The sequence below is a fragment of the Haplochromis burtoni genome, unplaced genomic scaffold (genome assembly GCF_018398535.1).
Source record: "Haplochromis burtoni strain Fernald_Lab_line unplaced genomic scaffold, NCSU_Asbu1 Contig_112, whole genome shotgun sequence".
NCBI classification, from domain to species: domain Eukaryota; kingdom Metazoa; phylum Chordata; class Actinopteri; order Cichliformes; family Cichlidae; genus Haplochromis; species Haplochromis burtoni.
The window spans coordinates 887,462-915,323 of NW_024582473.1; the positions used below are offsets into that span (position 1 = coordinate 887,462).

A 27,862-nucleotide genomic window follows, 5' to 3' on the forward strand; every position below is an offset into this window, starting at 1 on the left:
TTTAGGGATTGAAGTATTTATTGAATTTAATGCACTAAAAACATAAACAGATGCATTATAGAGAGCGTGTCTGCACAGATGTGACATTGGCTTGAAAGTAGAATACAACATACATTTAATATATTCAGTCAAATTTAACTGGTCTTATAGAAAGATGTGAAAACTTATAAAAAGTGTGATTAATGCATATGCAATTTATACTAAGATAAATTTAACAATATAAAATACAGTCAAGCGAGCAGCTGCTGAGCAAAACAGAGCTTTGGTCAAAATGTTTTGAAAGGAAATCTGGAGCATTAAGACCACTGCGTAGCTGGTTAGCACAGTATCAACGTATTAAGAGCTGACAGTGTTCGCATGTTTAAATAAAGGCACTTTCCACATTTCATAAAAAGGAATATGAATGAAATAACGAAAGAAAAAACTGGAAAACCAAGCAGTGTATCAAAATGTACAATAAATACAATTAAACATTTTATTTTCTGAATTAAAAACGTACAAATCCGCCTCACAGGATTACCTCTGTGTCGTAGTCAAACACCAACAACGGCTGTTATTTAGTTCAATGTTCAATTCATATTGTAGAGTCAGAAATTTCAAAAATAAACAAGACAGACTTGTGTTTGATTTACTATCCAACAAGCAAAATGTGAAGCATGCACCGAGTTAAAAATAGTTTTTCATAGCAATACAAGGAAAAAGGTATTAAGCTTCAGAACGTGGTCCATGTTATATAGTGTTCCCTGCTGATGCACGTCACGCTCAGTCTACGTTTCTGTACCTGGAGAAGAGGTTATAGAGGACGCGCAGTGTTGATTTGAGGTCACAGTTCACAATATCTGAAGGACAAAGGAAGGAGAGTTACACATGGGTACATATATTCAACAAGGGTTCAACCTTTTAAAAGCAGTCAGCAGTAGTGTGGCTGGATTTCAGTCGAGGTGTATGACTGTCCCTTATTCTGCACAGCAGCAGCGTAATTAGAAGGAAAAGCAGCACTACGGATGATGGTTTAAGTGAGCTTAAGCCACTGGCACAGTTGGAGATGTTGTGGCACCACAAACTTATAAGTCACTACTTTGCACATGGGCAGCAACGGATACCTGGATGACATGATGATGATTTTCATCATTCTGGTCTGAAAGTATGGTTCAGTTATTGTGATTCATATGCGATTATAGACGAGGCACATACAATCCTTTATGAGGGATGCTCGAACTAACTTGGCTGTGTTAGAACTTAGAGCTGTAAATGATATTTTGAGTCATGGGTTTGTGCAAACGAATGAAAAGTGGCCTACTTGAAAAATAAATTTAAAAATAGCAGTTTAGTAGCTTTACAAATGATAAAATATTATAGAAAATATTTTTAAAATTTAGCAGCGGGTTTAGGATATGATGTACTTGTTTACACATTGTACACTCAGTAATGTAAAGAATTATAAAGACATAATAAATACAATTTAAATAATTAAAATTAAAATAAGACTTGTTCATATTTATTTATTTATTTTGGTCAAAGGAGAGAGAACATGGAGTTTGCATGTTCTCCACGTGTTTGCGTGGGTTCCCTCCGGGTACTCCGGCTTCCTCCCACCGTCCAAAGACATGCACTTAGTGGGGATAGGTTAATTGGATAATCCAAATTGTCACTAGGTGTGAATGTGCGAATGAAAGTGAGTGCGAATGGTTGTCTGTCCCTGTGTGTTGGCCCTGCGACAGACTGGCGACCTGTCCAGGGTGTACCCCGCCTCTCGCCCTATGACAGCTGGGATAGGCTCCAGCGCCCCCCGCGACCCTGAAAAAGGATAAGTGGAAGCGAATGGATGGATGGATTTTGGTCAAAGCCAAAGGAACATGGCAAAGGTTTGTAACCCCAACTCTAAGCTGGAGGGATCGTTATCTGCTTGTATGTCATTATAAGCAATCTGATCCTTGGCTAATAAAAGATGATTGATTACTGCAGATAAAAAGTGAACAAAAACTAGTGGACCCTGGTGTGTCACCACATACAGCAGTGTATAAAGAAGCAAAGGTTCAAAAGCACAAATATGTTGAATGAACATCCTACCCTCAGGTCGGGGCTTTGGTCTCTCCAAACCTCCATCCTGCATCAGCTCAAAGGAGAAGGACACATTGTGAACCTGCAGACAGAGTGAGGAGGCTGCTGAAGGAAACACGTCGCATACACGCAGAAACACAAATCGTACAAACTGCACACAGGTCCTCGTTGATAAGGGAACATCCTCTGTGGGCCGACGCGGCAAACACAGCACGGCTCTGTTCTGTAAGATCATGAGCCTTCAGCAGCTGCACAAACAATCTGCTCCCTCATTTATCAGTGGATACATTACACCAGTGTCACTCAAAAAAACCCTCCTAATGCTGGGAAAGCGATACAGTCACATTCTTCATGCTATCAAAGGTGAATGAGTAACAAAGTATAACGATATATTTCAAATAGCTGCTTGGATTTCTTTCCTGTTTGTTTACTATGATTTTGTTCTTGTTAACTCTTCTAGGTGCCCCAAAAGAAACAAAAGAATCTTTAATGGCGGCTTTAAAGTCCTTCAGCTCATCTTTACGCTGCCTTTGTACATTTACCGAGCAATGTATGCCAGTGCAAAGTGGAGACATGGGATTTCTCCAGAAAACTGATAATTATGAAGCCGGGAAGCTGAGCTGATATTAATGTGGGTAGGACCGGACTTGTGTCCAGGTAAACTGCTTAAAGGCGGTTAAGATTTTTCACATATAGTGCATTTAGACGAGCAGATGTGCCCTCCTGTTGAGGAAAGACTTCTCAGCCAGTCTGACTCAAAAAATGGGAATCCAATCACAGGGAAGAGATGGTTGAAAGATGTTTTCCATTCTCCGCACATTGTGTCTGTCGGTGTATGCTCTCCCTGCTGTGAAGTACTAAAAGCTTTGCCCAACAAGGGCTTATTGTGTGAAAAGCGTGACCTTAGCCCATCTAATAGAAAAAAGAAAGGAAGAGCCTGGAGTAGAGATCCACTGAGCAGAAGCAGGAGTGCTTTCTTGATGCCTCGTGCTACTTTGCACAGCCCACCCCTGGTGTATCGCCCACAGGCCTCTGGGGCCTAAAAACACACACACACACACTCACACACCGAGTAAGAGCTGAGCCCCTAAGCCACTCCAGTGTTTCCCTGTGCAATAGGAGATTACAGATGCTGTGGGGCTGGTGCCTGTTCTTCCGGGCCAGGAATGTGTGTGTGTGTGTGTGTGTGTGTGTGTGTGTGTGTGTGTGTGTGCGAATGAGCAGTTGTGTACATTGAAGCACCCAATGCCCATTTTGCTTCGCAGCTTGGCAAGGGCAGCTGGCCAAAACCCAAACAAAAGGCTACTGTGGTGTCTCCGCAGATTGCCTGCTCAGAATACCGTAGTACTACAGAGGCCAATGGAGAGGAGAGATGGCTCTGCAGTGAATGGGCTCCGGGGAAAACGGATGGCATTTATCAAGCTATTGAGAGGAGAGAGTCTTGGCTCCAAGTATGTGAGGCTCCTCAGAAATGGAGTATCGATTTAGGCGTGTTCCCTAAACTATAGGTCAGGACTAAAGATTGGTGTCGGCCATGTTTCTCACAGATCTCTGAAAGAAAAATATTAGACGGCGGAGCTCAAAACAACAAGTTTACTATCCTGCTTCAAAAACAAGCTAACAGTGCTGCATTTGTGCATTCTGTGACGTCTGTGCTGTTTTACGGGTGAACGACTCATCAAATGTCACGACAGCCTTTTTATTCAGCAACAAATACAAAATAAATGTGAACTTTTCTGCATAAATATGAACAGACCCCATACAGATATGCACGCACATCTCTAGACACTGCACTACAGGGGGGCACCAACCATGCATACCTCTTCTAGTCTGACACTTAAGCCCCGTACCTCTCTGCCTTATAGCTACAAAGGTGAAGTCCTTGGAAAATAGTGATCATATTGAGGTACCGTGTTTTTGGTGAGACATTTCTTTAACCACCGTTTACCTTTTGGTCAAAATTCTCTGGTGTGAGAAAAAAGTTGTAGAGCGGCACAAAGTATCCTTCCAGCAGCCCCATCAGCAGCACCAGATAAACACCATCTGCAAACTGAAACAGCAGCACAATAGCGGGGGCGTGTAAGAGAATTGTTCAAACGAGTCGAACTGGTTTATAGACATGTGACATTGAGCACGGTGTTTACAGACTTAACAAAAGAGATGTGACATCATCAAATGGCTATTAAAACCTACAAATATCATTAAACAGTGAGCCTGCGTGTGTGTCAGCGTGACAGCTTTTAATCATCCAAACGGGGTAACAGTTGTCGTTGAAAATATCATCTGTCAACCTGAAAACCGATCACATCGTTTCTGTGTGTATTTAGGTGTGTGACGTACCTGCGTGTCCAGTTCAGACACCTCCAGGTTGAGCTTGTTCAGGTGTTTGTTCACAAATGTGATCAGTGTCTGAGAAGAGACAAAGGAAGGTGTCAGACACAAAAAACAAGTGCTTCAAAGATGAAGAGGAAATAGTCCAAAGAAACAACAAGACCCTGCAGGGTGTTCCAGACGGACCGGCAACAATACACAAGGTTTTCACAACTGACACTAAAATATCCTCAAGCTTCCTAATTTTACAGCTTCTGAGCAAAAGATAGTTTTAGATATTACTATAGAATTTGTTGTCAAAGGAGCAAAAGCGTCTGGACTTCTTTAAGTTGCCAGAAGACGCTTCACCTCTCATCCGAGAAGCTTCTTCAGTTCTAAGGTCAAATGTCGGAGAGTCCATTTCACAATGAGCTCACCCGAAACCCTGGCTGATTGGGACCCACACCCGTTTTCACACCTTGGCTCATGTGATTAGAGGACTATCAGGGGGTCCTTTTGTCCCTCTTTGGGGGGATACTCCCACTGGGTTTAAATCTGGGACTCTCCACCATTTTACCTTAGAGCTGAAGAAGCTTCTCGGATGAGAGGTGAAACGTCTTCTAGTAACTTAAAGAAGTCCAGACGCCTTTCTTTCCAAGCTCCTTTGACTACGATGACCTGGATGGTTGTGTCACGGTTTGCAGCTGCATTTCAACCAGCAGTGTTCACATCTTATCAGATTTGAACACAGAAAAGTACCATCAGATTCTTAACCATCATGCAATACCATCTGGAAAGCATCTGATTGGCAACATCTTCATCGTTCAGCATGACAATGGTCAGAAACACGCTGTCAATGCAGTTAAAACAAACAAAACTACCTGGATAGAAAAGCACACAGTCATGGATTGGCCTGCCCAGAGGCAGTGTGGGATCACCTTAACATAGAATGTAACAAAAGGCAACCGACATCCAAAGAAGAGCTTTGAATGTCCTTCATGAAGCCTGGAGAACTATGAAGACTACCTCAAGAAATTTCTAGAAAGCTTCCTAAGAGAGTTAAGACTGTGTTGAAGAATAAAGGCAGTCACTTTCAAGCTCGTTGTATCTCCCCAGACTCAGTTTTTGCCTCATCTACCGTGTTTCTATCTATGTTTTGCATGTTTAAATAAATGACTGCCCTTTTCACCATTTTGCCAGGAAAATAGAAAAAATAAAGGGGTGGCTCGAGACTTGCACAGTACTGTATTTAGATTTTTTTGTAAAAATTCCATAGTCCCACATAGTACAATGCTACTGCAGAGCCTCAGTACCTTCTTCACAACACTCAGCTTATCAGGAGCGTGGTCAAACAGGGTGTCGAAAGCATCACGCTCTGTGGAGAATAAAAATAGATCACCGTGAATAAATCTGGGGGAAAAAAGTGTTACATAAGTCACTTCTTTCAAGAAAACCTACCATGTCTGCCGGAGAAGGCCCTGAGAAAGAAAAAAGGGAAACAAAATGTGTCAGGTAAACTGATTTTTACATCATCAATTTTGCAATATTTACACCACACAAGAGGGAAAAAACAAAACGAAACACAAACGCTTCCAGTTCAATCGCAGAGGAATGCAAAAGGATTATGTCACAGACATAACAACACAATAATGTAGCTGCGGTCTCATAATTTGATTAACAATAGGCACATGTACACTTTGGGTATTCAAATAACCTGGGTATCATCAGTGGCATGGTCACACTGAGCACATACTGCAGCACAATACAATAATCTCAATAGGACAACAATGCAGGGAATTAATACAACGAATGAAGATGTGCAGGTTTTCTATGGGAATGGAGGGCCTCTTGTCTGTTATTACAATGTTAGCACTTTGGAGGACGTTGCTGTTGTTGGAAAGGGTCAGGTGGTTTTGGAGGGTAGGGAGCAAGTGCAGCACGAGTGTCCCGGAGGAAGAGATATCGCAGCGGGCAGGCCAGCAAGAAATGGCAGACACACACACACACACACACCCAGAAGCACTCCCACACACGTTTATGGTGTAATCTGTGATGGCAAAGGCAGGCAGGTCTGGGCAATGGTCCTGGTGGTGTGGTAATAACCGTATATCCACTGTGACCATGTGAGTGTGTGTAAGCCTCAGTGCATGTGTGAGTGCGTGTGTTTTATTAGCAGCCTCCATCTACCATGACAAAATGTGTGTGTTGGCCTGCCGTTATCACCCTCGTTGCTGCTGTCAGGCTGCAGGACAGCCTCACAGGGAGACAAACAGTGTGTGTGTGACAGAGTGTATGTGTGCGATTTAAATCGTCTAATTCTTCGGCTAAGGGTGCCATCACATCTCTTGTTCAGATACAATGGTTGCCTGCTCACCAGTGCACAATATTTCTTCTGAAAGCCCTCATAAAACACAGGAGGCTACTCAGATTCTGGTTTTTGGGTCTACAGTGCTGTTATCATTGGGACCGGTGTGACAAAGATACACAAATTCATCCATTCGCAGTCTTGTTTACTTCTTTGTAATTATATTCGGAAATCCAGTATATCCATGGTTACTAACCTGGCTAGACTATGACAATCGACCAAAAATAGACATGGGAAAGGATTTCTGTCGAGGTCTTTAGTCGGGCAGTGTGCTCCTTTTTATTAATGTGGATAATGTTTTAATGCAAAGAATCATATCGAGCTGGTTCCTTTTTATCACCAGCACTAACATGTGTCAGGCTCAGTGCAGCACATGTGTTGTGAGGTGTAAAAACTGAGTCACACAGTGGAGCGTACTTACTCTGTGTTGCCTGTGATTTCCTCTTGAATTTGCCTTGATTGAAGGATGCCCTCTCTTTTCTGGAAAAGATAAAGGGAGGATAGTTCATGTGCAATACATTGTTTAGCTTAATACAAGTAGAACCTACTTTGAGCCGTTCACAAAGTGACACCACAGCAGGTAGCCCTACATGTTTGACTGATATGCGTCTCCTGCTGGGATCGAACCAGGAATCATTCACTTGTCAGCCTAATGTAAAAACCACAAGGATTACAATATACATCTTATGATGTACCTTTTTTTATTGTTTCTTAATCCAATTAATCTATTTTTATTTTTAATTGTTCTCAAATTTCAGTGGATGTGCCTCAGGGTTAATTTTATTTTAATTACTTTCCTTTGTTTTGTCTTTTTAATTGATTCGAAATTGGTTATTTGTTACTTTTGCTTTTATTACTTTGTGCTCCGTCTTATAATCTGCTTGTCAGTCATCTGTGTACATGAAAGGCGCTATGCAAGCTAGTTTCACTGACTGACTGATTGACAGATATTATGCTAACTAATGCTACCTCAATGCTGGGGATAATTTAAACTAAATAATCTATAAAAACCACTGTAGAGTCACGTATGTAAATGTCTCCATCGTGCAGGCTGTCTGATGCAGCAGGTTTTTAATATACGAGAAAATGCTGACAGCAACTGTTACCTCAGGAAGTCAGTCAATGTTTGTGGAGTTTATATAGTTCGATATAACGATATATATCGGATTACAATATAAAAACGTCTATCGTTTCATTTTACGCTATCGTTTGTTTCGTGGTGTTGCAAAATAAACTATTTACGGCAATATTTTTTCATTGTTTTGATGGTCACCATAGCGGCTATATTAATTTCTTAAAGTTCTCTTATATTTAATATAACCACACTACGGACAGACAAGCGCCTGTGTTTATGTGTTGTCGTTAGCAACAACGACAGTAAAACCATCGCGTGCCCGCTTGTTTATTTTCCACATAAACCTTTCACAATAAAGCTCAAGATCCTGTTGAGACTTTTCAAAATAAACTGAATCACGTGAAAAAGTATTTACAAATGAGAAGAAAAAAAGAGCCGTCAGGTGCTAAAGAATAAACAAACAAACCTTAGACTCAAACGTTAGAACAGGCTTTTCCCCGCAGCGCGCTGTATAATAAATACTCACAAAGAAAACGGCGGCCGTTACAACCTATGTCTAAAAATGTGTCGTTTCATGCATCAGTTAAAACACTCGACTCCAGGTACACGACACGCAGCTGGAAACACTTCAGCTACCCAAGATTCACAGAATTTACAGAAAATGTTAAATGTGATTTATATCGTTATCGGGACGATATATGTTTTATATCAGGATATGAGATTTTGGTCATATCGCACAGCCCTATAAGATGCCATCTCTCCTTCTTTCTAATGATTTATTCCAAGTGTTGATTGGTTGTGGAAAGGATTAGTCCAGGAATATAAACCCAAAGGAGGCGGGGCATGTGATCGGGTCTTCGTCCTTCTCTCCTCCTACCTGATCTCCATAAGCACCAGCTTTATTCATTTATTGCTGCTATAGCTTTGTATATTAAGTACAGGCTGAGTGGGAGTTACTGGCAGTGTTGCTTATTTTTATTTTAGTTTTTCTGGACTAGGTTGAGGGAGAAGCTGGAATGTGACGGCCCATTATGTGGCTGGTTCATGGTCTTCTTCCTCTTTTGTTTGTTCTAGCGCCCGTGTTCTTTTGTTTCTTTCTGTCCTTTTGTGAGTAACTATGTTCCTGTTATTAAAAGCTTGATGAATGGCAGCAGCATCTCACATGATGGGTTCCTTTGAGCCATAGATTTAGGGAGCGTAACATCAACAACCTAATTTCTACATCAATCTATCCTGTCACTGACTCCATCTTCATTGTGGTAAAGCCTTTATTGAAAAATTGTCTTCTACAGACATTTCAATCTTTACTAGATGTCAGATTTTACAGCTAAACTCAGTAAACATTAACGGTGCTGAGACTTTAGTGTGTCCCTGACAATTAATGGTGGAGAAAAAAAAATTGATGTTCAGACCTCGTCTGAACATCATCGAGGTCTGAACCTCGTTGATGTGTGTGCAGAACAAAGCCCAGAAAACACAATCACGTATTTTAAAGTGCTAACTCGCTCGTAAACATGCAGGAGAGACACAATACACCGTGTCTTGTTAATGTGGCCGTATGCTGCATGCATTCAGACTTATCCAGTGTTTAAAATAATACACAAATACTGCTCAGTAAAACCTGGTGCTCGTGCCGAATTAAGGAGAACATGCCTGATTTTTTTTATAAGCAGCAGATTAAAAAAAAAGAACGTTCACCAACCTGGACGACGACTACTTGAATCGAGACATGATCCGGCAATCTGATCGGTGCTCTGAAGTGTTGTGACAGCGCCACCAGCAGGTGCAAGATGGCAACTATGCTCTTAGCATGAACCGCTAATGTAAGAAAACAGAAATAATAGTCAGAAACAATAACTAGCAGATCTGTGAGATCAGGATTTTGCTTCACACGGGGGTTTCTGATAACGGTGAGGTAAGTCTGTAAGCTGTAGCATAAAATGAGAACAATTAGTGTTTTATTTACATCATTATAGGTACATTATTATTATTTAAATGTTAAATATATCAAAAATCATCCCACAGATCATACTGTGGTGGCCCTGGAAGCAAGCACTCACGTAAAAAAATGTGAACCAGAATTAGCACCTTTATATTTCTATTACAAACTTTCTCTGTCATATCTTCTATTTTTGTGGCATTTGATAGAGTTAAGTATTAGTATTTACAGTGCAAAAGAGTTTTGTATTTGTGTTGTGCGCTACCGATTTAGTCAACAATTTCAAATGTCACATAATGTCATCATTCTTCAACTAATGTCACCGACACACAGCTCTTTCTACACCATTTCTTTCCCCAATCTTTAGCCTTTGTATTTTTTAATGTGAATACCTCACCCAAGGCATTGGGATGCCAAATAACAAGGCACATATTTTCAATGGTTTTTTTTTTTTTTAATATCGTTCGAGGAATTTAGAATGAAAAGTTTTACGTGGCAAGGTCGTGTACGTACAAACACAAGATGCCAAAAGTTGCCTTGAAGCGATATTATAAAAGCTACAAAATACGAGCTTCAGTGAGGAGGGAGAAAGCACAGAAAAACAGAGTGAGAATGGCTGCAGTGATCAGTCAGAAACACTCAAGAGATGTGCAGTTAGCCATCCAAACAAAGATTTACCTTTGGATACATCAATCAATCAGGATCAATTAATTGTCTAAAGCAAGCCTTTGGTTGTTCCACATGGTATTGGCAAATAAGAGAGGAAGCTAAAAGCATTCATAAAACCTTAGATCCCTGCTGCATGAGGACCTAAATAGGCAGCATCAGGAAGGGTTTTCTACGGCCTCTGGATGTGAGATGAAAGCGGGCACAAACAAAATTGATTAAAAGAAAGCTCCTCAAATAAAAGGACAGCCAAATCAATTACATTCTGTGCTATTAACTGTGCTCTTTAGCATATTTGAAGACATCTCGTACTTAATATCTTTTCAAGGACACAGTTTCTACAAGAGGCGCATTTAGGAAAGCCTGATTTTTCAGTTTTAAAAGAACATAACAAAATCAGTTGTGTTCGTTATCCTAAAGATTTTCTCTGTGTGTTATTACATCATTTTTTATCTTCCTTTTGTATTTTATACCACATAACTGCTTTCGGAGGTTTCTGGGTACTTAAGTACTCACTGGGTAACCCAAGAGCTTGAAACATTTTTACTGCTGCAGTCTCATATTTTTCTTTTAGTCTTGTTACAATTTGTTATAGTTCTTTTGTAGCATACTGGAAAGCCTGGACTCTGTGCGTCCTGTGGTGGACCAATCAATGTACACAGTTCATCTAAAGACTAGAAAGTACTCCATTGGCGACTCCATTGGTTGCAAAAGACACAGCTCTCAGTAATCCTATTCCTGATCATTTTATGGGCTCAATCTCTCGTTTCAGAACATACGAAATGAACCTCATTCAGTCAATTATTGTCATTATTAGGATCAGAAAGAAGTTTTACTCAGGGTATGCTCATGTTCGAACAACTAGCTGTTAGCCAATGAGCCTGCGGTGTCCTCAGCTTCACAGTCAGACCCACATCTAGTTTCAAAACACCAAGTCTGATCTCAGTACTAGGGAGCCTCACTGTGCAAGTTCTCCTTGCTGCTTGGGGAAAACACAATCTGCCAAGTACCTTAAAAATCTGTAAGTATTCTTTGTTGCACTCGTGTGTGAAGTTAGCTGATGAACAGACTGTTGATGGCATTATTTCTGGGCTCATTCACACTTCATTGTCAACGTCCAACTTCCAGTACTATATGCTGCAGCTAATGACGAAAGTAAAAAGGCAGTGTGCAGGGAGCTCAACAGTAATTATTGTTACTCACTCTGTCAGATCAAAGAGTGCCATCAAAGGACAGATGGAGAGCTCTCTTAACATGCGCGGCTACACGGTTACATCTCAGCAGGAAGCATATTAATCCAATGGACAGATGAGTACATTCAGACACAAATCCTTCAAATACCGTTTTCCACACAGGAAGGAAACAATGAGGGTCATGACAAGCGCCAGATTTATACAGTTTTTCTGTATAAATAAATAATAATTCACAGAATAACAAAACCACCACTCCACCTTGTCAGTGGAGACAATGCGTGGTAGTGGCTGATCTATCGATGGGTCAGTATTAGTTATCTGCTTATCTATCAACCCCAGCATTTATACTTGATGATGAAATTTAAAAGTAAAGAAGAGACAGGAGAAACACCTTTCTCCTGCTATACGTGCTGATTTGACATAGTTTATCCAACACAGAGGACTCTGCAACTCGTGTTTGGAAAGTCACAAACACAACAACCAGAGGGGTGTACTACAAAGCCAGATTAACGATTTGTGTCGATGTTAAAGCCCAAACTTATCCTGAACACATGACCTGGTTGATAGCCGGTTATGTTACAGTTTCAGTTCAAAGCTAGAAGATGGAAGCGGCGTGTTTTCGCTGGTTCTTTTATTTGCAGCTTGTTCTAAACTGCAAATAAAACCCCTGGATCGAGTGCAAACTGTCGATGCACTGTAACTGTATTGTGCATGCATTTGTTTGGTGATGCAGAAAATAACAATATACTGAAAAAAAACACAATATAGAACACAACACAGCACAATAGAACAGAAAAAAAATCTGTGTAAACCAGTGTGGTTGTTCTTTTAAAAAAAAATTTTTTTGCGTAATATTAGATTCTAGTAGAGTAACTTTGTATGTCACAGTTCAATGTAAGCCTTATTTATCTGATATTGGGTCGTGTTGCAGCCCGTCAATTCAGCCTCTAATTGAAACAAGCTGCTTTAGCCGACCTCCCTTTAATTCGACTTTCTTCTGAAGAAACACGTCATTTTGGATTTGTTGGCAGTAACACGTCTTTTCCTCTTCTTTTAACAACAGTCTGTAAATGTCCATGAACTGAGGAGGACACAAGTCCTGGAACTTTTGGGAGAGAAATGCTGTCCCAGTGTTGTCTGATATAAAATTCTATCACTCGACAATCCTGGGAATCTTTCGTCATATTTTACGTTTCTTATGTTTTCAGTTGGTGAAAGTCACCCAGACTGCAGCCAGACTCTTCTACTGCAAACTCATGCTATTGGAATAGACGCAGTATGCCGTTTATCATTGTCTGCTGAAACTTGCAACACTTTTCCTGAAAAAGACGGCCTCGGGACACTGATGCGGAACTAAATTAGCGCTGATACCAAGCACGGCAGTCGATTTCCTGTTTAGTCTATTTAGTTTAGTTGTTTTTTTAGACATGTTGCTGCAATCGAAAACAAAAAAGTACTGGCAGCGACCAGTGCTACCCCTCAGCCTCCTAGCAATTGCAGCTATGCTATCAATTTAAAACTCGAGTTGCCTCATTCTCAAGTTATCACATTCACAAACTCCACTTCACCTCATTAAAACTTTGTTTGATATGAGCATTCACTATTATAATGGTATATACATGACAGAAGATAAGAAAAAGCAGAAAAGAGCCACAATCTATTTTTGTTAGTGTTGGGTCACTAGATGATGGATATGAGTGAAAGATTTCTACTATGCTGTATCTGCTGTGTGTGAAAATATTTAGTTTTTAAAATTGTATTTATTTTTTGCCATCTATCCTTCGACTGTTTTCCTCTTGTAGATGCAAACATCATTTTCCCCACAGGGATTCATTAGGTCCTGTCATATCATCACAAGTGTTACATAACAGCATATTGTGTTTCACAACAGTCGTTCAAATGACTGGAGGACAGATGGCTCACCGTCTTAAAAGAAATTTCAATTTCATCAAATTAAACTAATACATGGAGATAGCGGTGCAAGGACTTCACACAGCACAAATACAAAATGCAGCGCATCTCACTGTAGTGTTTGCACTGCATTCTCAAGGCTAAATAACTGAAAGTGCACGACAACAAGACCAAAACCAAAAGCTGCCTTTGGCGAGACGACATTACTGTAGGAATTAATGAAGAAATAATGAAACTTTCTTACAGTCAACATTCCAGCGGATGTTTCTGGTGGAGAGTTTGAGAGACTCGTTGATCCGCTCTAAAACCGTCTGCAGCTTCTGTTTCTGGGCGATCTCCGATTGGGTCACCTCTGCCACGTTCAGTTTCTCGCCTTCAAGCTTTTCTAAAAGAAGAATTTACAGTAAATTTTAAACTCAGAATTTCAGCTATCAACTACTAATCTACTACTTATCAGATCGACCACCTGCCACCATCTTACTCTATCCCTAGCATGTTATCTTCATTATATCCAAGAATCTTTTCTTTTCTCCTGACTGGCAGCATCGTCTACAACATCCTTTGTCCAGTATATCCCATCCCCTCCTCTGCGCATGTCACCCTTGACTGCTGTCTTCAAACCGCTCAACCTGAGCTGCCCCTCTGATGTACTAATCTTGTCCATTCTGGTCATTCCCAGTGGAAATCTAAGGATCTTCATCTCTGCCACCTCCAGTTTGGCCTCCTGTCCTTTTCTTAGAGGCACCATCTCCAAACCACACATCACAGGAGGAGTCACAACTAGGGCTGGGCCATATCATACCGTTCACGGTAATACCGGTATAATGTCAGGCAATGATAATGAAATATCGCAATAGAATATGTCATCCGGAGTGCCTTTGTTTTCATACGCACATGGCTGAAAAAACATGGCGGCGACGGAGAATGAGTAGGGCAAAAACGGATCGTTGAATGAAACAGATGAACCAGGATTGGTTTGTAAAAATGCTGCAACTTGAGTGGTGTGGAACTGGTTTAGCTTTCGTCCATCAGATACACACCAAAGCACATGCTAGCGGTAGAGCATGCTAGTGGGCCGTTGTTATTACCGTGTTTTTCAGAAAATACGGCACACTTAAAATCAGCCTTTGATTTTCTGAAAATCGACAGTGCCCCTTATAATCCCGTGTGCCTTATGTATGAATTCTGGTTGTGTTTACTGACCTCGAAACGATTTTATGTACACGGCGCTCGAAAATCTGTCAAATGTTTTAGTGCGACTTTCGTAAGCTACGAAGCCACACCGCTTGATGGATTATCGGAGGAGCATTACGGCTATCGTAGGCAGGAGCCTGGCGGAGTGATACGTGCTGTGCTTCAACATAATATTAGCTTATTGTGTGTGTATAACCTCTTTTTAAGTTTTGTGGATATTAAACATGGTTATGCTGAGGATATGTCGGCCAGTTTCCACTGGAAATGCCTTTTGGTTAAACTGCCAGCAAGGAATTTGCATTTGCACTTTTATATTTCTATATAACTTTAACGCACATAAAAAAAAACAGCTGCTTGTTTAACCTCCTAAGACCCGAACTCTTTCATGACATGCATTTTTAATTTTTCTTTGTTATTTGGGTTGATTGGGACCTAAAGAATGTAAAAACAAAGAATTACCTTTTTTTTTTTTTAATCTAATTTTTGTTTTTGAGAAAAATGAGATCCACATAAGAGGACATTTGTTTCAAACAGTGGCAGAATAATGTCCTCGTAAGTGGATATTTGGTGGAGGATTTTTGCACTAATAAAGCTGTGGAGTTGTACAGTATTTTGTCTCGTGTCAGTTATATCGTTATCGCAAATTTTCAAATGTATATCGTGATAAATATTTTTGACCATATTGCCCTGCCCTAGTCACAACCATCATGTAAACCTTCCCCTTCAATCTCGTCGCCATCCTTCTGTCACAAATCTCCACCAGCTCCACCCTCCCTGCACTCTCTTCTTCACCTCTCTTGAGCACCGTCCTCTGTTTTGAATGGTTGAGTGACCTACACTACCTTTACTCCCTGCATGTTCACCTTTCACCTGTCTCACTGTTATTCACACACATGTATTCTTTCTTGTTTCTAATGACTTTCATTCTTCAGCTCTCTAGTTCATACCTCCACCTCTCAAGGTTCTTTTCCCACCTGCTTCCTGCTCTCATCTGCAAACTCCCATCTGCAAACTCTTTGTCAAACCACAACAATGTGCGAAGGTTAAGTTACCAAACAGCTTCTGCAGAACTTGACCATCATACAGATCCTCAGCCAGATCTTTAACAATGATCCTCTCGCCCACCAGAACGTCATTTATCCAGTCGATCAACACCTACGCAGGCAGAAGAAGAAACAGGTGCTTCATTGGGGGCTTACAATGTTATATTTTTTATGATACAGCTCAGCTACCTTTAAATATACCTCAATATATCCTTTAAAGAAACACAAAAAACAAATAAAACGTAGAAATTATTAGCTTTTCAAAGCTTTACTCGGGCCCTTAGTCTAAGTTGTTAGGAGATGTAGCAATATAGAAATTCTTAAATGGCAGGTCAAAAAGAAAAACCTTCATGAGCTCCTGCAGTTTGCGGTCATTCTTGGAGTTTGGGTCCACCATGGTGCGCACCTCGTTCTCCTCTGTTGGATGAGAAAAAGTTGGTAAAATAAACCAAACAACAGTACAAAGCAATGGAGTATTAAAGTATCTCAAACTGCGGATCCCAAAATGCTTTGGGTTAGCTAAAAATACGATTATATCCTTCATTTATCCAGGTACGAGTTGGAAAAATCTCTTTTCCAGGAGGCCCAGCCGAGAGGGCAGCAGAAATTACAACAAATATAACACGATTAAAGAAACAAATACAAGTGACATTCAGCACATTGAGTGATTTAAGCTGATTACCGAGCATGGTGTCCTCAGGGTCCAGCTCATAGTGTGAAGGGCTGAGAGGAAGGTTGATGGCATTTATCCCCTCCTCCTGAAGCTCAGACACTAGAACAAATAAGTTACAATCACACCATCAGACTAAAACAATCAAGATATAAGACATGCTGAATTTTTGTTAGCCTGTTCTTTAAAAAACATGTATTTACATCTCATGTGTCAATAAACATCTAAACTATGAGAAGAGTGAAATTTTGTGGGTTTTTAAATGTTAGCCAATTGTAGAAGAATAACCAATAATTCAGAAATGGTTCAGACTTTCACAAGCAGCTGAGCACTCTCATTTTTAACAAATAATTATTTAGTAATAGAAAAATCATTTCCATTAACCATTTCTGCCATGAACAGACATACACGGACACAGATAGGCAGACACATACACAAACACACCCACTGGTCTACAAAAAAAAGTTTTTGTTTCTAATCACTGACATTTTGACACTTTTGAATATCAATGTATCAACAAAATGTCTGGAATTTCAACTCTTGCCCACCAAAAGTGTTTTAATGTCATTCTAAAAACAGGCCAGAACGCAATATCAGAGACATGCAAAAGATGTGTAGTTCTGTCAATTTAGCTCAAAATAAAACAAGCCCAGTGTGCTCAAAAATCTTTGAGGCACCTGATTTTGTGCTTGTTCTGAACCAAAAACATTTACTCATCGTGCTCGGATTCAATTTTCTTTGATATCAGTTTTTCACTTTTATACCTTGATGAAATCTTGCCCTATGCTCATCGCTGTCATCCAGATTTAGTGGGAATACAATACATGAGGATACAAAAACTGCATCTTCAGTAACACTGATATACTTTCAGAAAGTTATCCACAACCTCAGCATAATTCTCTGCTCCGGGACTGCCCCCCCCCCCAAAAAAGAATGGTTCCCATCAGTCGGCTTCAGTTTCCTGTTGAAAAAAAAAACCCAACCCAAAACAAAACTGTTGACAACCTGCACGAATGCTGCTGATGTAGTTGGGTTCAGTTTTCCTTTGAACCCATCGTCAAGCATCAACGCCTTCCTTAATTTTAGCTCCACTTTTTTCTTAAATGCTGAAACGTGACCTCTTTTCTGTCCAGTCACACTAGCTGTCCAATACTTGGAACACCATAACTAAAAAAAACAGGACGTGCTAGACGAAAATAGCCACCAAGTGAAATTTATTAGAGGTGAAAGAATCCCAGCAGCACTGGCTTGTTGGCCAGTGTTATCAAAAGCACCAGGAGAAGAAATGAAACCAGCTTTACTTCAAAAAATAAACAGTAAAAAGCTGTGTGACACATCTTTGAAATGCCAATCAATCTGATAACTCTACATGCAAGGCACACCAGCTAAGACAAAGACCAGAATTATAATCATTTGAGGTGTTCAGCAGTAGTTCGGACGTCCCCCCGATTCCACGAATAAGTGTTGGGAGCCACTTGACGTCAACCAAACACAGAGCAGTGCTGCTTCCTGCTTCTCAGTGGGCTTTAAAGCAGCCCAGCATGCCCTTCTTCACAGCATGTCAGATACCTGAGGAGGTTTGATCGCTGCTGATCTGTATGTGTGTGTGTGTGCACGCAGTGGAGTGAACATCCCGTGCATTACTCTGCCTTCACTGGAAAAACATCCTCTTAATCAACACCATCCACAAGTGCCTGGATGTACACTGTGTCTCCATGAGCAGACATCACATCACACAGAGGTGTATGAGAATATTCCTACAGAGCAACACACACCTCACCCTTTTCAATCCGTAAATTACCACCCACTTACCCACTTTTGTTTCCCCTGGGACAACGTGTGAGTGCTGTGGAAAAACGTCAAGCTTCAATGAGAAGGTACAGTCAGTGATGCAAGTGGTAATACCCTCCACCTAATTCCCCTCAAGAAAGTATTCAAGATTGACAAGTCGTTTGCCAGCGAGCATATCTTGAATCTTATAATGACCAGAAGTCAAAATGACCCCAATTTTCTTTTCAGTATGACCCCAAACAAACAACTGATCCCATAAACACATCAATGTTACCCACAGACTCTTTTTGCAACCTTTGCAACTGTATTTTGTAGATAAATGTGGTTGGAAATCAGGTGACAACGAGCTAGTCACCAAGGCTGGTGAACTTTTTTCCTGTCCTAGAGACTCGGGACGGGATAACCTATAAGTAAGCTTGAAGTTACTTAATTTGAATGCAGTCCAGCTAATATCTGCTGCTTGATTTACAAGGTAACACAAAAGAAAATACCCCCAAACTGAAAAATGTTCTCAGTTTGCTCATCTACAATGATTTAACATGAAGTTATAGCAGGCATACACCGGCCTGTTTTAATAGATAACAAATAGCTGCATTGCTGAGGGGGGCATGCTGTTGCATGTATACACAAGATCTATCAGACAACCCCGTATGTATGCAGTGGTAAGACTACGAGAGAGGCTTTTTAGCCCTTTATCTCAGCCAGAATCATTTAAAATCATTTAAACCTTTGTAACCTGAAGTACACAGCAAGAGTACACTCACAAGGTATGCGTGCTTTCTTGTATTTATCTGCCCACTGCAGATCTGCTGACAAAGACGCAGAAAGTCGAATGGTCATCAGGCCAATTAGGTCTGATTGTAATCTGGAAAACCCATCAGCTACTCTGCTCGCTAAGTCTCTGTGGACAGAGGCCAATATTTCCGGGCTCTTGGTATAGCCGGCGGATATCCGGGCAAGTACTTCCTGTACCATGTCCTAATCATTGTTTACAAATATGGCCTTAATTTTAAAAAAGCTAACAAAGAGGAACGTCATTCCCAGATGTACAGCTACACCAGGGAACAGCTAAAGCACCCACCCATTATTGGCCTGAGTAAGTTGATTATTTAGTGTTTTGTTTGTGTGATTTTTATTTCTTTTTTATGATGGCAGTTATTCTTATTTATATTTTCAATCCTCCAGGAAGAACAATGTTTCACTGTAAACCTATACAAAGAGACACTCATTCAAATTTATTTTAAGTTATCATAAAAGTGCGATATTACAATTTTTGGTCATACTGCCCAGTAGGCCTGCACAATAAATCGAAAATTTATTGTCATCGCGATATCAGCCTGCGCGATGGGCCCATCGCAAAAGACGGCGTAAACTGCGATAATTGGGTACCTTAAAATGTTTACACACGTGCTTTAAAGAATTTACCAATCAAAGAAACCCCTTTACACATTTGACCAGTCGAATAGAGCCCTTCACGGCATTAACCAATCAAATGGATTAGAGGCCCGCCTCCTACGCAGGTGGGGAGCGAACAACGCTGCAGCAACGAGTCAGAGTTGTAAAGGCTGAGAGCGAGACGCATGACGAGAACGCTACTGACTATGAACTCGTGCCTAAAAAAAAAAAATAGTACCTCGCTTATTTGGAGGTACTTTGGATTTGATAAAGACGACGTTCTCCAAACACAGGTGCTCTGCAAAACTTGCCGAACACTCGTGGCAACCACCAGAGGAAACACGACTAATCTCCACCATCATCTTCAATACAACCACAGAGAACTGTTTGAAGAGTTCCAGAAAGATAGGGCTAGCCAAACAAAGGTTGCTAATGTTAAGACAAAGAGCACAGCAGTCCAACAGCCGTCTCTGTATCAGAGTTTTTCAAGTGGAACAACTTATGAGAAAACGTTGAAGCGCTACAAAGAAATAACAGAGGCCATTACACATTTTTTCGACAAAGACATGATGCCTATAAATACAGTTGTCAGAGAGGGCTTCACCAGTCTGATACATAAAGTGGACCGGAGATACCGCATCCCCTCACGAAACTACTTTTCCCATGTCGCCATTCCACAAATGTACGAAACATGCCGCAAGACCATCACGTTTGAACTGAGCCAAGCTGAAAACTACGCAAGCACTACAGTAAAGTTTCCTCTCCAGTTTTGACTTACATCATAAGTACTTGGTGAGTGGTAACATGATGAACAACTGCATTGAGATAATTTGCAGTATAATTATGTTTATTTAAAACTAATTCCAGATACCGGGAAGGATGTCTTTCAGAATTCAAGCCTCAGAAATCTTTTTATGGGGGCAATGTTTCAATGTTAAAGTGCACTTTGTTGTTACACTGCTAATACAGCAGCTTTCATTAAATAAAACTGTTGCAGTAAAACGGAAATTATGTATTCATTTTTGGGGGTTGTTTTGCTATTTATTTTATCGCAAGTCATATCGTTATCGCAGTATTGATCACAGTTTTCGCACATCGCAGGTTTTCCTAATATCGTGCAGCCCTACTGCCCAGTCCTACGACAAGCAATGCCTTTGGGACTCACAAATGCAAGATCTCTTTTGCTCTTTACATGGGCTCCTTACCTTTATACATCGAAAGCCTTTGGTCAGTATTGCTAAGAATACCGACAGATACCAGTACCAAAAAACTTGTCTCGTGCCTTTGGGTTCTACATATTTATTAGAATTAGATAATTAGAAGAGATGACCACGTTTTGAATCAGGTTATCAAACCCACCTTCAAACCAGGTTTCTCTCACATTATTATTTTTGCAAAACAAAAGTGTATACTGGGTTAGTAACATGCGCCACTAGGCTACTAATCATCGCTGTCATCACTGGTTGGTACCAAATTTACTAGTCGTTTAATCTAATCATTTAACATTTTAACTAACGCTCAATGCCAGTAAATTATTGTGTCCTAAACATTACGCAGCCTTCTGCCACCAGGTGGCGCATTGTTGTTGAGAAACATTAAAAATCTGTTAATCTAGGCCTCGTCTTGTTGCTAACACTATTAGAATGACATCGCGGATACAAGCAACAGAAATTAGCTTTCTCCAAAAGGCAGATGGGCTCTCGCTTAGCAATAGTGTGAGGAGTTCGGTCTGCCTTCTGAATAAGGCATTCCAGCGACCTCCTACCAGGAGTAGGCCCAGTTTATTCGTTTTTCATATGTTATTATTTCTTTTTGTAATATTTTAGTAATACGTGAACATCTTTTGTAGTAACACGTCTTCATATAATATTTAACATCAGGTTGTTTTAAGTGTTTTTCTTCTTTGTTGCCTGTTTGGAGTATAACGTGGATAACGCAGGATACGAGGAGCTGCACATTTAAGTGGCATGATTCATTATTGAAGAATGTGATTAATGGTTTCAATTATCTTTATTACTTGTTTTTGACATTTCCTATTAAACAGTTCTTAAATTTAACTTAACACCTGAGTGATTCTTAGTTTTAGATTAGTCGGTTAGTCTAGTTTTATTTTCCTTATTTAGTCAACTAAGAAACCAGTCGCCAGGAACATCCCTAATGGGGCTAGTTCCTCTATTCTTCTATTTCAATCACAGTTCAACAAAGACACATATGGAAAAAGGGAATAATTTTTGCTTTCTGTGGTCTACTCTACATTTTGTAACTTACAAATAACCTGAAGACCTGTGAAAGCCACCCTCAGCGGCTGAAACTTCAGTGTCTCATGTGGGGGTACAGCTGCGGTACAATAACACCATACTAATTAGCACAATGTGATATTACTGTTAACCACCACTTGTGCTATTTAAGGTAGAGCGACTTTGTTTAACCCTGGCTAGGTGCTGAGGAAGTATGGCGGGTAGATTCATCTGAATATGGCATTAATTCACTCCCCTGCTGGGATTCTGCATCGAGCAAGATTTTGCTCACCCCTTTTTGCACAACAGATTTCATTTAGTGACATTACGAGCGCACTGAAAGGGATTAAAAGGCATCCCGAGTCTTCTCACCACACATCACTCCACTCCACCCCCTCCTCAGTCCACTGTCATAAAATGAGGATGCGTATCCATCCGCTTGGTTAAATAAGGGTAACACAATAAATAGCTGCATGCCTCCTGTCCAGTGCTACATATGGGGGAAAGATTGCATGCTGATGTCCTACCTGGAGGGCATAACGCTCCACAGCCCATGTCTGTCTGTCTCCGTCCCCCAGTCACAAGCATCCTCTCCTGGCTAGCAGGACCAGCTCTGTCCCCTGCGTCTCATTCTCCACAGGCTGAACTCTCTAATAGCTTTAATACACCGACTGACCCCAAGATAAATATTAAAATTGTTTGATTTTTCACAGAGGATATAAAATTACCTCCCCTGATTCATGTATTGTATTTGCTCCATACTCAGAGTACACAGTTCTGCAGAGCCCTCGCTAATGCTCTGAAACCTCCTGACCTTCTCCTCTCTTTTCATACCACCTCGTCCACATCACATAGCTCTCTTTCCCTTCCTTCACATCCCCTCCAACCTGTTCCCTTTCTTCCTCTCATCCAGTCATTACTCCCGTTCCAGTCGGCGGCCCCTCTCTCTCCCCGGCACATGCAGTGACAGCCATAAATGTCACATGGACCTAAATTTATTCACTGATCAGTACGAGAGCGACCAGCCCACGTTTTCCATCAAATCATAGAACACACTGCAGACGTCCTACACACTGCTCTGTGCATATATACTCTGTGTGTGTGTCTGTGTGTAGGGGACATGAGCCCGTATTGATATAATGAGATTGCATGCATGTCCTATGGGCAAAGCAAACATAAAATGGGGCTCAGCTGTGCAACAGTATCCTGACTGACAGAAAGTAATCATCCGACTGAAGGGGACCTTTCTCATTCCATGATAAAACCTGGCCTTCAACAATGAATGTCATCTGTGGAGCCTGTTGTATTTCCAGTGCAAGCCGGCATGGTAATAAACTGAATTGAGCATTTAAAAGAAGCCTTTTGGAAGACATTTATTTAAAGCACGTTCCTGGTAGTTAAAATAGAGCAGTGTTAAAGAACTATTACAGAGGAAGATGAAGCGGGCAGAGGTGTCCATGAGAAGTCGAGTGAATCGCTATCAGCTCCACAGCTGCTATTCTGTACCTGATCCTGACCTCTGACCATGTGGAGCAAAGCGAGTAAGACCGAGTGCATTACAGATAACTGCTGGTCAACCAAATAAGCAGTGTCTTCACCAGCTTTTATGACAAATGTTTCCAAAGATATGCTGATGGTACCGAGACATCATTCATCGCTCACAAGCTGACTGATCTTAGTGTTTTGAAACCAGACGTGCTCTGCTATCTATTAAACCATTGTAGGATTCTACTAGAGCATCTTTAAAGGATTCACAGGTCGAAACAAGCTGTTTTACCTCTCCTTCCTTCAAGCCAACTTTCATCTGTAGCCCCTCACAAACAAAACTTTGGCCAGCAGGAGGGTGGTGCTTCTGTGTAATAACAAGAGCTGAGTTCCTGGACCTTACCATATAAATAAGCTTGAATTCCTTGTGCATACTCAATATTTGGAACTTTGCCCATGTTTAATATGATCATCCACAGCTGAAATAGTGCATATATGACAGAAAGGTTCACTTTAAATAAATACAGACTGAGGCAAATTAAAACAAGCAAATGACGCACACTCTGTTAGACTTTTGCAAAGTGTCCTGACATCATAAAGGCTTGCATGGCTCTCCAGTTTTTAGAAGAAGCGGTTTTTGGCAGCACCACTCGCACCACCCCTATAGATCTGGATTCCTTGGCCCAGTATATCAAGCCAACTATCACAAAGCTAGGGGTCAAAGTGGACGCTGACCTCTAGCTTGACGTCAGGGCAGCTGGCTAAAATAAAAGCCAATTCTTTCTAGGCAACACTTTGACACAGTAATCCACACCGTTGTCACCACTCGGCTGGAGTAATGTAATGCACTTTATATGGGCGTTAGTGGTTCCTCCATCGCTCGTCTCCAGATGGTACAAAATGCTACTGCCGGTCTTTTAATTGGCACATGTGAATATGAGCACGTCTCCCTCCATTGGCTGCCCATTCCTTTTAGAATGAATTTATTTGCTAATAAAGCCCTCAGTGGTCTTGCCTCACCCTACTTCTCTGAGCTACTATGTCCTTATGTCTCTTATCTAGTCTTCTGTACAGCACTTTGGTTCCTTGTGGGTCGTTTTTAAAGTGGTTTACAAATAAAGCTAATGTTGTATGGTAGTACGGCATTACTCAGTCCTCCCTGGAAATAATTCTCCATGTTTTTGGAAATATACTGAAAGGAGAGTGGAGAGCTTGGCCTAATATATCAGACCAGAATGAATGAATGAATGAAGGTTGCCAAAGGATCCACTGGACATGCAGAATATAATTTTTAAAACGGAGGACAAAACTGACATTTTTGGACTTTCAGCACCAGGAAGCTTTAAGCTGCAAGTCATTGATAATGAGCCCATGAGAGTGGTAACACAACAGTTAATTTCATCCAAGCCAGAAGTCTGAACTACAGATGTTTCCAAAGTAAGCTGGTTATGCCAAGCAGCTCTGCTGGTCTGTTTCTTTGTAATGACAGTCGACTAACTGAATGTGGAAAAACTAAGATGAAGTGTTGAAACTGACCGTATTTTATATTAACACATCTCAGCCTGTTTATCGTCTATTTAGTAAACAAATGATTCATCAAATGTGAACGTTTGTGGGACATATTAATATTTCCCTTCAGTAAAAGAAAGGGATATATTATTTTTTTAATTGATTTCAGGATTCTACCTCTTTGTGACGAACTCAGCTGCCGCGTCCTTTCCACGGGCTATGTGTCTGTTTTCTTTATGAGTAATGCATGCCAACACATCTGTGTGTGTTACATAACAATCATCCTTTCCTCTGCATACCCAAAGACCAGGCGGACACAGACGCGAGGCTGTAAATTCCAATTTACACCAGACAGGTGGCCAATGACCTGCTGGATGTTAAGAGGTTAACACATCTCAATAGTTCAAATCAAAAGTTTTGTAAGTGGATGTTTGATTACATATAACAATAATCCAATAGTTTGGAAAAAACATTTTTTTGTTACTATTTAACTGTTTTTACTGTTCTTGCCCACCTGAGATCAAATTTAGTGTATGTCACCCACAAACTACAATGAGTTTGAACAAGTGGTCCCAATTTGTTACCCATCTGCATCTGTATGTAGCTTGTAATTATGCTGAAATAACTGCAGCCTGTATGTCTGATCCAAAGTAAATTTCTCTGTTGTTAAAGTGAAATGTTTCTTAGCTGCAACACAAAATGTTAAGCTGCTAAAAGCATGATCCATAAAACCAACCTCACATGAACTCTTTATTACCTAAATTAAATTAGTTGACCCGGTGGGAGCACTCTGGAAGAGGAAAAAAAGAGACTAATCCACATATAAATTGTCTCTGTATATGTATACCTCCTTTAACAACTAGTTTAACGTCCAATGTGTCTCCTTATTGCCTTCCAACTAAGTCAAACTAAAAAAATAAAAGCTGTTGTGAAAGCACGATGGGTGCTGCCTCTACAGTGGTTAGCGGGCCTGTGTTCCCTCTTGCCTCATTCCTCACTTATTACAGTAGTAGCGGATTCAATACCTTACATGGGTACAGACCACACAGCCTGCGGCCATGAAAGCACACACAGGACACCACACGTTGTAGTTAAAGAACTTCTTCTAAGCTTAAACATAACCAAGTGCTAAATATGTCGGCTCTCTGAAACTTCAGTGCGTAGTAGTAGTGACTTTTACTTTTTTGGAGGCTGTTCATAGAGTACAACGCTGTGTGCACATACTATAAAATGTGTCTGTAAGAGGGTTTAGTTCAGAAAACAGTGCATTCAGAGGAGCAGAAGAGTTGCTAGACTGTTAACTTTGTTAGCTGTTTACCTTCTTTGGCTTTTTTCCTTCTTACCAAAGTTCCACCAAGTTTCCCAAGAAAAGAGTCATCTTTCTTTCTGGAAGACGGAGATTTGGGCGTCGGAGACTTAGGAGACGAAGGGGACTTCTGAGGCGAAGAAGCCATGGCCGAAACGACAACTAAATCCGGGACAGTTAACTCAAAACTGTCCGAGTTGACGTGGAAATGAAAGTTTGTTAGAAAGTCAAAGTAAAAAAAAAAAAACTAAGGGAAAATCGCTGTCCACTCCCTAAAGCGGAAACGGAATTCCAGACATTTTCTCCCGAGGTTGGCTGGAGTGCGTGGCCCCTCCTCTGCGGAGGAGGGCTGGGAGCAGGCGGGAGGCTTCTGACCGCGGGAACAGGGTCCAACTCGGTCTAGAGCTGTCCTGGGAGCAGCGGGAGGTGAAAATAGGAGGCAACAGAAATAGATGCAAAGGACCCTAAAAGTGACCTCGTTATAATTAAAGCCCTTTAATTTTTACTTGGGTTTTTTCTAGCTTCTCAAAGTTACCCAATAATAAACAAACAGGGCCATACCTAGAGGGGTGGACATGGGGTGTTACCAGCCCCTCCTGAAATATGACCCCCTCCCCCACCCGCCATAAGGACCTTTTTCTAAACCCTTTTTGTCCGATTAATTATTTTTTTTAAATCTTTTTATTCCACTCACTTTATTCTTTTGTTCAAGCCTCCAATTAAAGTTTCTTAGCGATGTCAAGTCCACTTTCTTTAAGAGTTGTCCGCTATACTGGATGGGGTACAACCACTGGTTCCTGTGTAGTCTCTTACTGGCTGACAGTGGTTCCTGGAGGTTGCTGCACCAAAAAACACCGTTGCTCATAGTTTTTACTAAATGCTAACAAGAAAACTTCAATTGAGGGGACGTGGTTGACCTTGAAAATAAAAGTTGGGTCTCAGCAGTGCAACCAGTGTGTTTCAAGACTGTTTGTGTTGCACTTTTTTATAGTTTCACTACAGCTTGGAGAGTAGCCGGCCAGTGTTTGTAGAACATTTCCATTTAAAGCACAACCACAGCAATATGCTAGCACCCACACCAATCACAAGTATGTTTTGTTAATAATATCAAGTGGCTGCCAGAGGGTCTGTAAGGCTCTGTGACTGGGGCTTTAGCAATTATTTTCCCAGCAACTGCCATCAAGCTCCAGCAACCACTCTCAACGGGTAGAGGAATACTAATTTTTCCCTCATGACCGGTTGGGGACCAGTCTCTAAGCCTGTGTGGCTGGGGCCTTAATCACTTCATCCTACATCGTCACATGTTCAAAATGGCAGACAAGTTAACATCATGTGGTTAGTGGTCATGTGTCTGTAAAACCACAACAGCATTCCAGAAAGTTGTAGCATCAATGCCAAAGAAAACTGAGGCCCAACAGCTTTTTAAGACTGTTTATATGTCTTTATGTTGTTAAGCAGTAAGAAATAGGTTGCTTTTATAATCAGAGGAAGACAGAATAAAACAGTACCAAAAATCCAAAAATTCATTTTTATTTAAGATAATTTCATTTAAAAACACTCAAAGCAGCATTAAAATAAAACATGAAAGTTTTTTGCTAAAGAAAACCAAACTTACAGATATTATTTAATTTGCATTCATTTGTATTATAAACAAAATTCACGCCCGAGGACCGAGAGAATAGTATGGCAGTTTGCATCAGCATTAAAACTCA

At 40.8% G+C, this 27,862-nt stretch overlaps 1 protein-coding gene across 2 annotated transcripts; it reads right to left on the reverse strand.

The window, feature by feature from the left end:
• On the reverse strand, positions 1–26,491 carry parvaa (parvin, alpha a). Of its 2 annotated transcripts, none has more exons than XM_005928366.3 (13): positions 26,163–26,491; positions 16,440–16,529; positions 16,104–16,174; positions 15,767–15,869; positions 13,765–13,905; positions 9,514–9,629; positions 7,158–7,216; positions 5,830–5,849; positions 5,685–5,746; positions 4,402–4,470; positions 4,010–4,111; positions 2,071–2,143; positions 1–839 (listed from the first exon to the last, which is right to left on the reverse strand). In XM_005928366.3, the coding sequence occupies exons 1-13, from the start codon at positions 26,296–26,298 to the stop codon at positions 763–765; spliced, it is 1,119 nt and encodes a 372-aa protein (XP_005928428.1). In that variant the 5' UTR covers positions 26,299–26,491; the 3' UTR covers positions 1–762. The 2 variants fall into 2 exon arrangements, with proteins under 2 accessions (XP_005928428.1, XP_042079404.1); XM_042223470.1 differs by lacking the exon at positions 26,163–26,491 and adding an exon at positions 22,378–26,144.
• Positions 26,492–27,862: the final 1,371 nt, after the last annotated feature.